General features: G+C 48.1%; 1 protein-coding gene across 3 annotated transcripts in view; it reads right to left on the bottom strand.

The window, feature by feature from the left end:
• The window catches only part of C9H19orf47 (chromosome 9 C19orf47 homolog), an 84,293-nt gene that overhangs the window by 23,679 nt on the left and 44,605 nt on the right, over nucleotides 1–16,009 (bottom strand). For all 3 annotated transcript variants that reach the window (XM_069207234.1, XM_069207235.1, XM_069207236.1), the window contains exon 7: nucleotides 4,245–4,382. In XM_069207234.1, coding sequence (XP_069063335.1) covers nucleotides 4,245–4,382 — 138 coding nt within the window. The remainder of the gene's footprint in view (nucleotides 1–4,244; nucleotides 4,383–16,009) is intronic.

The following is a 16,009-nucleotide window of genomic DNA, read 5'->3' as shown; positions in this document are numbered from 1 at the left end:
GAGGTGTGCTCCCCACCCAACCATGGAAGCATCTGTTGTGATAATTGCGTGAGGCACTGGGTCTTGGAATGGCCGCCCTTTGTTTAAATTTATAGGGTTCCACCATTGAAGCGAAGAGTGTGTTTGGCGGTCTATCAACACTAGATCTTGTAGTTGACCCTGTGCTTGCGTCCATTGTTTTGCTAGGCACTGTTGTAAGGGCCGCATGTGTAGTCTTGCGTTTAGGACAATGGCTATGCATGAGGACATCATGCCTAGTAGTTTCATTACAAACCTTACGATGTATTGTTGGTTTGATTGTATGCTTCATCTTACATTTTGGAACGATTGGACTCTTTGTGGACTTGGAGTGGCAATTGCTCTTTGTGTGTGGAGTGTTGCTCCCAAGTATTGTTGTATTTGGGATGGTAGCAGATGTGATTTTTGGTAATTTATAGAGAACCCTAGTTTGTGTGGAGTTTCTATGACGTATTGCGTGTGAAATTGACATTGTTGTTGTGTTGGCTTTTATTAACCAGTCGTCCAAATATGGGAATACGCGCATGTGCTGTCTCCTTATGTGAGCTGCTACTACTGCTAGGCATTTTGTGAATACTCTGGGGGCTGTTGTTATCCCGAACGGTAGCACTTTGAATTGATAGTGTTTGCCTTGAATTACAAACCTTAGGTATTTTCTGTGAGAAGGATGGATGGGTATGTGGAAATACGCATCCTTGAGATCCAGTGTTGTCATATACTCTCCCTTTTTTAGTAAGGGAACTACGTCTTGAAGTGTTACCATGTGGAAATAATCTGATTTGATGAAGAGATTCAGTGTTCTGAGATCTAAAATAGGCCTTAAAGTTTTGTCCTTTTTTGGAATGAAGAAATATAGTGAGTAAACGCCTGTTCCTTTTTGGTGATTGGGTACGAGCTCTATTGCTTGTTTTTGTAACAGTGCTTGGACCTCTATATGTAATAGGTCTAAGTGTTGTTGAGACAGTCTGTGCGTTCTTGGAGGCACATCTGGAGGGAATGTTGTGAATTCTATGCAATAACCATGTTGGATAATTGATAGGACCCATGTGTCTGTGGTAATATGTGTCCAATTGTGGTAGTATCTGGTTAGCCTCCCCCCCACTGGTGACAAGTGTTGGGGTGTTGTGACATTGAAGTCACTGCTTGCTAGAGCTTGGTTTGGCGGGCTGGAATTTTCCCCTTCCTCTTGGGAATTGTCCTCTATAGGAACCACAAACCCCCCCCCCCACCCCCCTATTGTGATTGATAGGTGGGTTTTGTTGGGGAGGTGGAAGGTTCAGATGTTTGTTGCCGAAACCCCCCTCTAAACTGTGGTTTCCTAAAAGTGCCTCTGAATTGTGGGGAATAGAGCGCGCCCATGGCTTTGGCCGTGCCTGTGTCTTTTTTCATTTTTTCGATGGCAGTATCGACTTCCGGCCCAAACAACCGTTGTTAGTTAAACAGCATATTTAATACCGCTTGTTGAATTTCTGGTTTGAAACCAGAACTCCGCAGCCATGCATGTCTGCAAATGGTTACAGCCGTGTTTACAGTCCGTGCTGCTGTATCGGCAGAGTCTAATGCGGACCTTATCTGATTGTTCGATATGGCCTGTCCCTCTTCAACTACTTGCAGGGCACGTTTTTGGTGTTCCTTGGGCAAGTGCTGTATGATGTCTTGCATCTCGTCCCAGTGTGCCCTGTTGTAGCGTGCAAGTAGGGCTTGCGAATTGGCAATTTGCCATTGATTGGCTGCTTGTGATGCCACTCGCTTGCCTGCTGCGTCGAATTTCCGACTTTGTCAGGTGGTGGAGCATCCCCTGACGATTGAGTTTGCTCTTTTCCTTGCTGCCCCTACAAGCACGGAGTCCGGTGTGAGCTGCTGCGTTATAAACACTGGGTCTGTTGGAGGTGGTTTGTATTTCTTTTCGACCCTAGGCGTGATAGCTCTTCCCTTTACCGGCTCTTGGAAGACCTGTTGTGCGTGCTTCAGCATGCCCGGTAGCATTGGCAGGCTTTGATAGGATGCGTGGGTGGATGCCAGAGTGTTAAAAAGGAAGTCATCCTCCACTGGCTCAGTGTGCATTGCTACATTGTGGAACGTAGCTGCCCTGGATAGTACCTGCGTATATGCAGTACTGTCTTCTGGTGGTGACGGCTTGGTTGGGTAACACTCTGGGCTGTTATCCGATATTGGTGGATCATATAAATCCCATGCATCAGCATCATCTTGGGTCATCCCAGTATGTGTGGGTGACTGCATTATTGGTGTTCCCATTGGTGACAATTGTGGTGAGTGCAATGGGGATGGTTGTGGTGAGACCTGTGGTGTTGGTGACTTGTCTCTAACCACCTTGGCCTTTGGTTGCAATTCTGTTTCTTGAAATGCAAGTTTTCTTTTAGATTTGAGTGGAGGTAAAGTCTGAATCTTGCCAGTATCCTTTTGGATATGTAACCTCTGTTGTCTTTGGTCAGGTTCTTCTATATCCAACTCTTGCTCATATCTATGTCTTTCCTTGAGTTGCATGGAAAGGCCTTGCTCCTCAGTGTATGAGCTTCTTTTGGGCTCCAAGGCCGCTTTTTTCGGTACCGAAGGTTCTGATGGCATAGTCTTTTTCGGTTCCGAGGAGCTTTTACGGGGTTTGTTCGATTCGATCACTCTGTGTCGAAATCTTTCGGAGCCGGAATCTCGACCGGAGCCGGAAGTCTTCGGCAACTCTTTGCCCTTTTTCGGTGCCGATGTTTGGCCACCTTCCTTTCGGTGGGTTGAGCCATGGCCTGCTGGCGGTGGCGTCCCCATGGCCTTAAGTTTTTTGGTGTGACCCTGAGTTTGGGACGGGGCAGGTTTACTCACGGTTTGTTGCCCCGTCGAGGGTCGTTCACTGTCGGATTCATCCGAGTTCGTCTCCTGGTTGGAGATTCTTACCTCCTCCTCGACGTCGAGCTGTTCTTTCGGTGTCGACGCCATTTGCAGTCTTCTTGCTCGTCGATCTCCCAAGGTGTTCTTTGATCGAAACACTCGGCAAGCTTCACAAGTATCCTCTCTGTGTTCGGGTGACAAACACAGATTACAGACCCGATGCTGGTCTGTATAAGGATACTTTGCGTGACACTTAGGACAGAAACGGAAGGGGGTCCAGTCCATTAGTCTGGGACGACGGGTGTGGTCGGGCCCACCAGGCCTCGGTGAAGAGTGGAAGCCCCGAAGGGCCGCCGAAGCGGTCTTGATGTCGGTGCCGATACCCTAACACTAAACCGGTACCGAGCGATAACAATACCGTTGAATTTTCGATACTTTAGCTAACTTTCCCGATTCGAAATACGGAGCGAAGAGGAACACGTCCAAACCCGATGGCGGAAAGAAAACAATCTAAGATGGAGTCGACACCCATGCGCAATGGAGCCAAAAGGGAGGAGTCACTTGGTCCCGTGACTCGAAAAGACTTCTTCGAAGAAAAACAACTTGTAACACTCCGAGCCCAACACTAGATGGCAGGAACAGTGCACAGCATGTGTATCTGCAGCCACACATGCCATCGAACACATTATATACACACACACACACACACACTTGTTATTTTTGTAAATTGGTGTAGATTTTGTTGAGTCGTGTATCTCAATTATTGATTGTGTGTATTTGCAGATGTCGCATACTCCTGTGATCCATTAAAAGATTTATAAATCTATGGAAAGGTGACTGGAATATGCTTACTAGTCTTCGTCAGCAAACTGAAGGGAACTAAAGGTTAGGCTTGACTGCATATGCCTAAAAATGTAATCTTATGGCCTCATATTTCTAAACTTCTAATGCACCTTACAGTTAATGTGGCCCACTGCCACCATGAATAATTATCTAACTGTAAAGAATGAGGACTCTGCACCAAAGAAGATGACCCTTGTGTATTTAACTAAACCAAAGCAAAAACTGCAATTTGTGAATCACTGCCCGCTCAGAATCTCGCAGTGGTGGAAAAGAAAACAAATATTTGGTAAATATTAGCATACATTTTCCCATACTGAATCGGAACCACAATGCACAGATGTGGGAATTCTCTGATGCACAATCAAGCTTAGGTGAGTTACAAACTAGACAAGGTCAAAGACTACACACAATTAAAGCGTTAAACAGTAATGGCCAAACTAACACGGACAATGAGTCCATTTAACTCATGCTCCTTAATTATCTCACTCTTGATATATTCTCTGGATAGTTGACCACATGCAAGAAGGCATTTGACAACCACGTACCTTGTACTGCCTGCTGTTCCAGAATTCGCTTAGTCCTTGGTGTGGTACCTTTAGGCATGTTTATGACATATTTGCCCTCCATCTCCGCAGTTACTCTGCGCCTCTTAACTGGGGTATCCGAGCCGTCATCAGACAGAGCTGAAAGAATAGAGACTGCTACTTTTAGTTGTATTAGAGAAAGAATACACTTGAATTAGCAAAGGAACAAAATCACCTGAGGACTTATTTAAATGGCTTCCTTTAACTGATTAGCTGCTTTATTCAAATGCACAATCAAACTCTAATAAATAATTGTAACAAGAACATTGGCATCCAGGCACTTTACGGTTAGCATAGTGTCCAGCTTGGCATTGGAATTGCCTATACAGTGGTAGCCCTAATTAGTCTTTTTCAGGTAGAAATACTTCGATGACAGATGCAGTGAATAATCTTGAATTGCACTGATTCTTTGAGTGAACGAAGGATTGATTCCCAGGATCTCAGCAGCTTGGTGGCAAAAAGTCTTCCAACAATACAGCAAAGCATTATGTGCTCAATCAGTTCACCACAATGCGTCAAGCATGGATTTGGGAATTGGACTTGGCCAGTGGTGATAGAAAAAGCACCACCTCAGGAAAGTACAATGTGATCCCACATAACATAAAAATAACAAAAACAAACACCTGCTCTCCTTCATGGTAAACTTTATTAAATGACAAGTTACTTACCTTCAGTAATGCCTTATCTGGTAGAGACAATATCTAGTTGCAGATTCCTTACCTTAGAATCTCCCCAGGCATCAGTCTGGAGATTTTTCTATGAGCTGTACCCCTAGGCGCCATTAGGTGTCGTTGATCGGCTCCATATCCTTCATTCAAGCCAGATATGATGTAGCGGGTTCTATATAGGCGCCATCCTGGTGCACTGACATCAATTTCTTTTCAGGACTTTCCCTGTCAGAAGCGCAGAACCATTAAGAACATTGACCACTCGTGCGTCAAAACTAGGGCAGTGAAAAGAGGGGTCCCTGACCCAAGAAATCGGTTCACGGGGAGGATGGGTGGCTCGGTAAGGAACCTGCAACTAGAAGTTGTCTCTACCAGATAAGGCATTACCGAAGGTAAGTAACTGGTCCATCTGATACAGACATCTAGTTGCAGATTCTCTACCTTAGAATAGATACCCAAGCAATACCATCCCTGGAAGTGGGTCTGCGAACTAAGATCGTACTAGAAAGTCCTGTAGGACCAAACGGGCAAAGTGCCCGTCCCTATGGACCCGACTGTCCAGGCAGTAGTGTTTAGTAAATGTGTGAAGAGATGCCCCCGTTGACGCCTGACAGATGTCAAGGACTGGAACTCTGTGTGCTAACGCAGTGGTCGTAGCTTTAGCTCTGGCGAAATAAGCATTCAAACCCTCCGGGGTGCTTCTTAGCCAGTGCGTAGAGTACGACCCATCTGGCTCTGCACTGCCCGACCTTTATTCGCACCCACATACCCAACAAAGGAGTTGATCATCTACCCTGGAACTCTTTGGTACGATCAAGATAGAACACCAATGCTCTTTTTGGTCCAGGGTGTGGGGTCTCTTCTCTTCCTCAAGATGCAGAAGTACATAAAAAGTAGGCAAGGTGATGATGGACTGGCCTACATGGAAGGGCATAACCACTTATCGCAAAAAGGAGGCCGTAGTGCGATGCACTACTTTGTCAGGATAGACGAGATAGTAGGGCGGCTTAGATGGCGATGCCTGCAGCTGACTCACCCTGCGGGCAAATGTAATGGCCACAAGGAAGGCTATTTTCAAAGTGAGAAGTCTGAAAGGGCAACTATGGAAAGGCTTGAAAGGAGCGCACATCAGAAATGTCAAAACTAAATTCAAATCTCATTGAAGCATAATGAATGGAGATGGAGGATACATACGAGTAAGGCCTTTAAGGAAACTATTTACAATGGGATAATTAAACAAGGAAGGTTGATCAGGCAACAACAAAAAAGCAGAAATGGCAGACAGATAACCTTTGAGAGTGCCAATAGCAGAGTCCAGCTGGCCCAGAGAAAAGATATACAACAAAACCTCAGAAAGAGGGGCAGAAAGTAGGTCAACAGACCTGTCTGTGCACCATGCCAAAAATTTCTTCCAACGACAGGAGTATACCGGTTTGGTGGAGGGATGCCTGGCTGCCAAGATTACACTACAGACTTTGGGCAGAAGGCCAAAAGCTGTCAATGCTCAATCTCTGCTGCAGCTGTGACAGAAGATCCTCCTGAAAGGGCCGTCTGTTTGGAGGATCGATGGCCATGCTCAGTAGGTCGGGATAGCAGACTCTTCGTGCCCAGTCCAGAGCCACAAGGATTACTTAGGTCAGGTCGTTCTTGATTTTCTTGAGAAATCTGGACAGCAGTGGTAAGGGCGGAAAGACATACAGGAGATCCGAGTTCCACCCAAAATTAAAAGCATCCCAGAGCGATTGGCACCTTGGAAACTTCAACACTCAATACTACTGACGAACAGATCTAACCAAGGCTCTCCCCATCGCCAAAAGAGACCTTGCTCCACCTCTGGATGGATTCGCCATTCGTGATTGACTAAGCATTGTCGGCTGAGTTTGTCCACTCTGGCATTCAGAGAGCCCGTCAGATGTTGAACCACCAGGGAAATACCCTGTTGTCCCAGCCATGTCCAAAGGCGCAGATCCTCTTGACCGAGTTCACAAACCACCCTGCCATGCTTGTTGCATTACCACATGGCGGTGGTGTTGTCCCCGAACGCCTTTGCTACCTTGCCTTTGAGAGAGAAATGCTTTCAATCCTAGTCTGATCGCCTGGAGCTCCAAGAGGTCAATGTGGAGTCCGGACTTCACCGGAGATCAGATGCCTCTGATCTCCGCCTCTCCCAGGTGGCTGGCCCATCCCAGGATTGACACATCTGTCACAAAGGCAGAGTAATCTGCCTCTGATCCAATCACGGTTTGTTAGCCACCACGGCAGATCTCGTGCAGTTCCCTCCGAGATCAGGACCATGTCGGAGAGATTGCCCTGATGCTGCGCCCAATGGAACTTCAGGTCAGACTGCAGAGCCCACATATGCCATCTAGCATAAGTCACCAACAGGATGGAGGAGGCCATGAGGCTCAGCAGCCTCAGCATCATCCTCACCGAAATCCAGGACAGAAGCTGAAACGTCGATATCATAGCCTGAAAATCCTGGACTCGCCGTTCGAAAAGATAAGACCAAAACTGCACTGTGACCAGAACAGTTCCAATAAAAGGGAGCATCTGAGAGGGAGTAAGGTGTGACTTCGGCACGTTTATAGTGAACCTCAGCAAACGCAGGTCAGCCATAGTCTGGAGGTGGGAGATGATAGCCTGGGGCGAGCTCACATTCAACAGCCAGTGGTCGAGACGGGGAAAACTGAAATCCCTGATCTGCGCAGATGAGCTTTGAACACCGCCATCACCTTGGCGAACACCTGAGGGGCGCTAGTAAGGCCAAAGGGGAGCATGGTGAGCTGAAAATGCTCTAGGCCTAACGGGAACTGTAAGTAAAGTCTGTGGGCAGGCGGGACGGGGATATGGAAATACACAGCCTGCAAGTCCAGCACTACCACCCACGGCAGATAGAACCTGAGCCAAAGCGAGCATTTTGAACTTCTTCTTGAAAAAGAGATCGAGGGACCGAAGGACTACGATAGGGCAGAGGCCCTTGTCCGTTTTGGGTACCAGAAAGTAGCAGGAATAGCAACCACAACCCACTTCTGGCACTGGACCCCTCTCTATGGCTCTCATGGCCAAGAGAGACGTAACTTCCTCTCTGAGAAGTGCCAAGTGATCCTCTGTCATCTGATCATAGGATGTGGCATGGATGGAGGGGTAGTCTCAAAGGGGAGGAATTAGCCTCTTCAGACAATTTGCAAACCCACCTGTCTGACTTGATGGATTGACAGCGGAGAAGGTGATGGTGAACCCTGCCTCCAGCCGGTCCTCGGAGTGGAAAAGTCAGATTAGGAAGGTTTGAATGCAGCTGCAGAGAGGGCAGCAGCAGACTGGTCAGATCGCTGGGTACCTGATCTGGGAGAAAAGTGCATCCCACATCCCTGGCCACCCAAAGGCTGGGAACCATGCGAGGCACGGTGGCTGGAGGGGAACAGACATGGCTGGGTGCCCCTTCCATAGCCATAAAAGGGGCAAAAAGAAGATTGTGGGGGTTGAGGGGCTGCTGCGAGGCCCAAGGACCTGGCTGAAAGAGGAGAATCCTTGAAGTACTCGAGGATAGAGTCTCCTTTCTCTCTGTGAAGACTGGTGCCATCGAAGGGCATGTCCATAAGATTAGCTTGGAAATTCCCTGAAAAAGCCAGACATCCTCAACCAGGAGTGGTGCCTCAAGGCCACCGTCGAAGCAACTGCTCTTCCGAGTGAGTCGGTCATGCCCGGTCCACATCAGATAGTGAACTTTGCTGAATCTCTCGCATAAGAAATTGCTTGGGAAAGTACAGCCCGGGCTTTCTACAGGACCTGTAGCAGCACATACGCAACCGTATCCCACAGGGTGTGGGAATAATAGCCCAAAAGGCTGGTGGGGTTCATGGACCGCAATGCCAAGCTGGCGGAAGAAAAGATCTTCCCAATTGTGTCCAGCCTTTTGGATTCTCTAACCGGGGATGAAGAAGGGAAAGCGCCCTGAGAGGTGGAAGCTTCGATGACCAAGCTCTCAGGGGTGGGATGTTGCATCAGGAAACCTGGGTCACCCTGTGCAGGGTGATGGCGGGGGCAATTGTCCTGTTCACTGAAACTCCTGTACTGGGTTTGGACCAAGTACCCAGTAGGACATCCGTAAGGGCTTCATTAAAGGGGGGCAGGGGGTTTCGAGTAGGAAGCTTCAAGCTGCAGCACTTCTGTCCGGAAGTTAGTCCTAGCTACCACTGATGGCAGACAAAGGATCAGGACCTTGGCCGCTCTCTGCTCCACCATTGAAAATGAAGCTTCCTCCTCCATAGCCACGGTAGGGAGAGAGCATCCGAGTATATGGGGAGGTATCCAGTCCACTGGCTTCACCCAGGTCTGTACAGCAGTCCATGGGGCGTAGAAGCTGGTATTCTATAAGGGTCCAGCGACCCCTACCATTCCTAACCATAACGTAGCCCATAGGAAAATGGCTCAGGATCCGCTATAGGGGGGCATGGCCACTGTTGGTGCCGGAGTCGGCGCCGTACAATGCTCATCGGGCTCTGTGTCGGAGACAGCAATGAGGATTGAGGTGCCGCTTGTAGGAGGCTGGACTGGCTTGTAGTGAGTACCAAGAGGTACTTGCACCTTGCACCAGGCCCAGTTATCCCTTATTAGTGTATAGGGTGTCTAGCAGCTTAGGCTGATAGATAATGGTAGCTTAGCAGAGCAGCTTAGGCTGAACTAGGAGACGTGTGAAGCTACTACAGTACCACTTAGTGTCATATGCACAATATCATAAGAAAACACAATACACAGTTATACTAAAAATAAAGGTACTTTATTTTTATGACAATATGCCAAAGTATCTTAGAGTGTACCCTCAGTGAGAGGATAGGAAATATACACAAGATATATATATACACAATAGCAAAAATATGGAGTATAGTCTTAGAAAACAGTGCAAACAATGTATAGTTATAATAGGATGCAATGGGGAAACATAGGGATAGGGGCAACACAAACCATATACTCCAAAAGTGGAATGCGAACCACGAATGGACCCCAAACCTATGTGACCTTGTAGAGGGTCGCTGGGACTATTAGAAAATAGTGAGAGTTAGAAAAATAACCCTCCCCAAGACCCTGAAAAGTGAGTGCAAAGTGCACTAAAGTTCCCCTAAGGACAAAGAAGTCGTGTTAGAGGAATAATGCAGGAAAGACACAAACCAGCAATGCAACAACTGTGGATTTCCAATCTAGGGTACCTGTGGAACAAGGGGACCAAGTCCAAAAGTCACAAGCAAGTCGGAGATGGGCAAATGCCCAGGAAATGCCAGCTGCGGGTGCAAAGAAGCTTCTACTAGACAGAAGAAGCTGAGGTTTCTGCAGGAACGAAAAGGGCTAGATGTAAGGAAATGCCTCCTTGGCATGGTTGCCCCCTGACTTTTTGCCTTTGCTGATGCTATGTTTACAATTGAAAGTGTGCTGAGGCCTGCTAACCAGGCCCCAGCACCAGTGTTCTTTCCCTAACCTGTACTTTTGTATCCACAATTGGCAGACCCTGGCATCCAGATAAGTCCCTTGTAACTGGTACTTCTAGTATCAAGGGCCCTGATGCCAAGGAAGGTCTCTAAGGGCTGCAGCATGTCTTATGCCACCCTGGAGACCTCTCACTCAGCACAGACACACTGCTTGCCAGCTTGTGTGTGCTAGTGAGGACAAAACGAGTAAGTCGACATGGCACTCCCCTCAGGGTGCCATGCCAGCCTCTCACTGCCTATGCAGTATAGGTAAGACACCCCTCTAGCAGGCCTTACAGCCCTAAGGCAGGGTGCACTATACCATAGGTGAGGGTACCAGTGCATGAGCATGGTACCCCTACAGTGTCTAAACAAAACCTTAGACATTGTAAGTGCAGGGTAGCCATAAGAGTATATGGTCTGGGAGTCTGTCAAACACGAACTCCACAGCACCATAATGGCTACACTGAAAACTGGGAAGTTTGGTATCAAACTTCTCAGCACAATAAATGCACACTGATGCCAGTGTACATTTTATTGTAAAATACACCACAGAGGGCACCTTAGAGGTGCCCCCTGAAACTTAACCGACTGTCTGTGTAGGCTGACTAGTTCCAGCAGCCTGCCACACCAGAGACATGTTGCTGGCCCCATGGGGAGAGTGCCTTTGTCACTCTGAGGCCAGTAACAAAGCCTGCACTGGGTGGAGATGCTAACACCTCCCCCAGGCAGGAGCTGTAACACCTGGCGGTGAGCCTCAAAGACTCACCCCTTTGTCACAGCCCAGCAGGGCACTCCAGCTTAGTGGAGTTGCCCGCCCCCTCCGGCCACGGCCCCCACTTTTGGCGGCAAGGCTGGAGGGAACAAAGAAAGCAACAAGGAGGAGTCACTGGCCAGTCAGGGCAGCCCCTAAGGTGTCCTGAGCTGAAGTGACTCTAACTTTTAGAAATCCTCCATCTTGCAGATGGAGGATTCCCCCAATAGGGTTAGGATTGTGACCCCCTCCCCTTGGGAGGAGGCACAAAGAGGGTGTACCCACCCTCAGGGCTAGTAGCCATTGGCTACTAACCCCCCAGACCTAAACACGCCCTTAAATTTAGTATTTAAGGGCTACCCTGAACCCTAGAAAATTAGATTCCTGCAACTACAAGAAGAAGGACTGCCTAGCTGAAAACCCCTGCAGAGGAAGACCAGAAGACGACAACTGCCTTGGCTCCAGAAACTCACCGGCCTGTCTCCTGCCTTCCAAAGATCCTGCTCCAGCGACGCCTTCCAAAGGGACCAGCGACCTCGACATCCTCTGAGGACTGCCCCTGCTTCGAAAAGACAAGAAACTCCCGAGGACAGCGGACCTGCTCCAAGAAAAGCTGCAACTTTGTTTCCAGCAGCTTTAAAGAACCCTGCAAGCTCCCCGCAAGAAGCGTGAGACTTGCAACACTGCACCCGGCGACCCCGACTCGGCTGGTGGCGATCCAATACCTCAGGAGGGACCCCAGGACTACTCTAAGACTGTGAGTACAAAAACCTGTCCCCCCTGAGCCCCCACAGCGCCGCCTGCAGAGGGAATCCCGAGGCTTCCCCTGACCGCGACTCTTTGAATCCTAAGTCCCGACACCTGGGAGAGACCCTGCACCCGCAGCCCCCAGGACCTGAAGGACCGGACTTTCACTGGAGGAGTGACCCCCAGGAGTCCCTCTCCCTTGACCAAGTGGAGGTTTCCCCGAGGAATCCCCCCCTTGCCTGCCTGCAGCGCTGAAGAGATCCCTAGATCTCCCATTGACTTCCATTACAAACCCGACGCTTGTTTCTACACTGCACCCGGCCGCCCCCGCGCTGCTGAGGGTGAAATTTCTGTGTGGGCTTGTGTCCCCCCCGGTGCCCTACAAAACCCCCCTGGTCTGCCCTCCGAAGACGCGGGTACTTACCTGCAAGCAGACCGGAACCGGGGCACCCCCTTCTCTCCATTCTAGCCTATGTGTTTTGGGCACCACTTTGAACTCTGCACCTGACCGGCCCTGAGCTGCTGGTGTGGTGACTTTGGGGTTGCTCTGAACCCCCAACGGTGGGCTACCTTGGACCAAGAACTGAACCCTGTAAGTGTCTTACTTACCTGGTTAACCTAACAAATACTTACCTCCCCTAGGAACTGTGAAAATTGCACTAAGTGTCCACTTTTAAAACAGCTATTTGTGAATAACTTGAAAAGTATACATGCAATTTTGATGATTTGAAGTTCCTAAAGTACTTACCTGCAATACCTTTCGAATGAGATATTACATGTAGAATTTGAACCTGTGGTTCTTAAAATAAACTAAGAAAAGATATTTTTCTATATAAAAACCTATTGGCTGGATTTGTCTCTGAGTGTGTGTACCTCATTTATTGTCTATGTGTATGTACAACAAATGCTTCACACTACTCCGTGGATAAGCCTACTGCTCGACCACACTACCACAAAATAGAGCATTAGTATTATCTATTTTTACCACTATTTTACCTCTAAGGGGAACCCTTGGACTCTGTGCATGCTATTCCTTACTTTGAAATAGCACATACAGAGCCAACTTCCTACATTGGTGGATCAGCGGTGGGGTACAAGACTTTGCATTTGCTGGACTACTCAGCCAATACCTGATCACACGACAAATTCCAAAATTGTCATTAGAAATTCATTTTTGCCAATTTGAAATTGTTCTAAATTCTTAAAAGTCCTGCTAGGGCCTTGTGTGTTAAGTCCCTGTTTAGCATTGTCTTTTAGAGTTTAAAAGTTTGTTAAAAGTTTGAAATTAGATTCTAGAAACAGTTTTAGATTCTTTAAAAAGTCTTCCAACTCTTAGCAAAATAATGTCTGATACAGAGATGAATGTGGTGGAACTCGACACCACACCTTACCTCCATCTTAAGATGAGGGAGCTAAGGTCTCTCTGTAATATCAAAAAAATAACCATTGGCTCCAGACCTACCAAAATTCAGCTCCAGGAGCTGTTGGCAGAGTTTGAAAAAGCCAACCCCTCTGATGATGACCTCACAGAGGAAGAAATTAGTGACTTGGAGGCCAATGTCCCTCCTCCAGTCCTAAATAGGGAGAACAGGACCCCTCAAGTCCTGTCTCCAACTGTGTTAGTCAGAAATAGTGAGTCCCTCACAGGAGGGTCCCACATTTCTGAAATCACTGAGGATGCTCTCAGTGAAGATGACCTCCTGTTAGCCAGGATGGCCAAAAGATTGGCTTTAGAGAGACAGCTCCTAGCCATAGAAAGGGAAAGACAAGAGATGGGCCTAGGACCCATCAATGGGGGCAGCAATATAAATAGGGTCAGAGATTCTCCTGACATGTTAAAAATCCCCAAAGGGATTGTGACAAAATATGAAGATGGTGATGACATCACCAAATGGTTCACAGCTTTTGAGAGGGCTTGTGTAACCAGAAAAGTGAACAGGTCTCACTGGGGTGCTCTCCTTTGGGAAATGTTCACTGGAAAGTGTAGGGATAGACTCCTCACACTCTCTGGAAAAGATGCAGAATCTTATGACCTCATGAAGGGTACCCTGATTGAGGGCTTTGGATTCTCCACTGAGGAGTACAGGATTAGGTTCAGGGGGGCTCAAAAATCCTCGAGCCAGACCTGGGTTGACTTTGTTGACTACTCAGTGAAAACACTAGATGGTTGGATTCAAGGCAGTGGTGTAAGTAATTATGATGGGCTGTACAATTTATTTGTGAAAGAACACCTATTGAGTAATTGTTTCAATGATAAACTGCATCAGCATCTGGTAGACCTAGGACCAATTTCTCCCCAAGAATTGGGAAAGAAGGCGGACCATTGGGTCAAGACAAGGGTGTCCAAGACTTCAACAGGGGGTGACCAAAAGAAAGGGGTCACAAAGACTCCCCAGGGGAAGGGTGATGAGACAACCAAAACTAAAAATAGTAAAGAGTCTTCTACAGGCCCCCAAAAACCTGCACAGGAGGGTGGGCCCAGAGCCTCTTCACAAAACAATGGGTACAAGGGTAAAAACTTTGATCCCAAAAAGGCCTGGTGTCATAGCTGTAAACAGCATGGACACCAAACTGGAGACAAGGCCTGTCCCAAGAAAGGTTCCACTCCAAACTCCCATCCAGGTAACACTGGTATGGCTAGTCTCCAAGTGGGATCAACAGTGTGCCCAGAGCAAATCAGGGTCCACACTGAAGCTACTCTAGTTTCTGAGGGTGGGGTGGATTTAGCCACACTAGCTGTCTGGCCGCCTAACATGCAAAAATACAGACAGCAACTCTTAATTAATGGGACTAGAATAGAGGGCCTGAGGGATACAGGTGCCAGTGTCACCATGGTGACAGAGAAACTGGTTTCCCCTGGCCAATACCTGACTGGAAAAACTTACACAGTCACCAACGCTGACAATCAGAGAAAAGTACATCCCATGGCAATGGTTACTTTAGAATGGGGAGGGGTCAATGGCCTGAAACAGGTGGTGGTCTCCTCAAATATCCCAGTGGACTGTCTGCTTGGAAATGACCTGGAGTCCTCAGCATGGGCTGAGGTAGAACTAAAAACCCATGCAGCAATGCTGGGTATCCCTGAACTGGTGTGTGTGAAAACAAGAGCACAATGCAAGGCACAGGGTGAACAAGTAGAGCTGGAGTCTGGAAGAATGGCCCAGCCTACCAAGAGAACAGGAAAATCAGTTGGGAAACCAACTACAACACAGCAAAAGAAAGGGAACCTCTCTTCTCAGGAAGAAGTTCTGCCCTCTGAGGGAACTGAGCCTTTGGAGCTTGAACCTTACCAGGTTGAGCTCTTAGGCCCAGGGGGACCCTCAAGGGAGGAGCTGTGTAAGGGACAAGAAACCTGTCCCTCTCTTGAAGGCCTTAGGCAGCAAGCTGCTGAAGAGTCCAAAGGCAAGAAAAATGGAACACATAGGGTCTATTGGGAAGATGGGCTCCTGTACACTGAGGCCAGAGACCCCAAACCTGGTGCCACTAGGAGAGTGGTAGTGCCTCAGCTGTTCAGGAAGTTCATCCTAACATTGGCCCATGACATTCCCCTTGCTGGACATTTGGGACAAACCAAGACGTGGGAGAGGTTAGTCAACCACTTCTACTGGCCCAATATGTCCAACATGGTTAAGGAGTTTTGCCTCTCCTGCCCCACCTGTCAAGCCAGTGGTAAGACAGGTGGGCACCCAAAGGCCCCCCTCATTCCACTTCCAGTGGTGGGGGTTCCCTTTGAAAGAGTGGGTGTGGACATAGTTGGTCCACTAGAACCTCCCACAGCCTCAGGAAATATGTATATCCTGGTAGTAGTGGATCATGCTACCAGGTATCCTGAAGCTATTCCCCTTAGGTCGACTACTGCCCCTGCAGTAGCCAAGGCCCTCATTGGTATCTTTACCAGAGTGGGTTTCCCTAAGGAGGTGGTGTCTGACAGAGGTGCCAACTTCATGTCAGCATACCTAAAGCACATGTGGAATGAGTGTGGAGTGACTTATAAATTCACTACACCATACCATCCCCAAACTAATGGCTTGGTTGAGAGATTCAACAAGACATTAAAAGGCATGATCATGGGGCTCCCAGAAAAGCTCAAAAGGAGAT

This window comes from Pleurodeles waltl, chromosome 9, assembly GCF_031143425.1.
Source record: "Pleurodeles waltl isolate 20211129_DDA chromosome 9, aPleWal1.hap1.20221129, whole genome shotgun sequence".
NCBI classification, from domain to species: domain Eukaryota; kingdom Metazoa; phylum Chordata; class Amphibia; order Caudata; family Salamandridae; genus Pleurodeles; species Pleurodeles waltl.
This window is presented reverse-complemented; position numbering and strand designations above follow the sequence as displayed.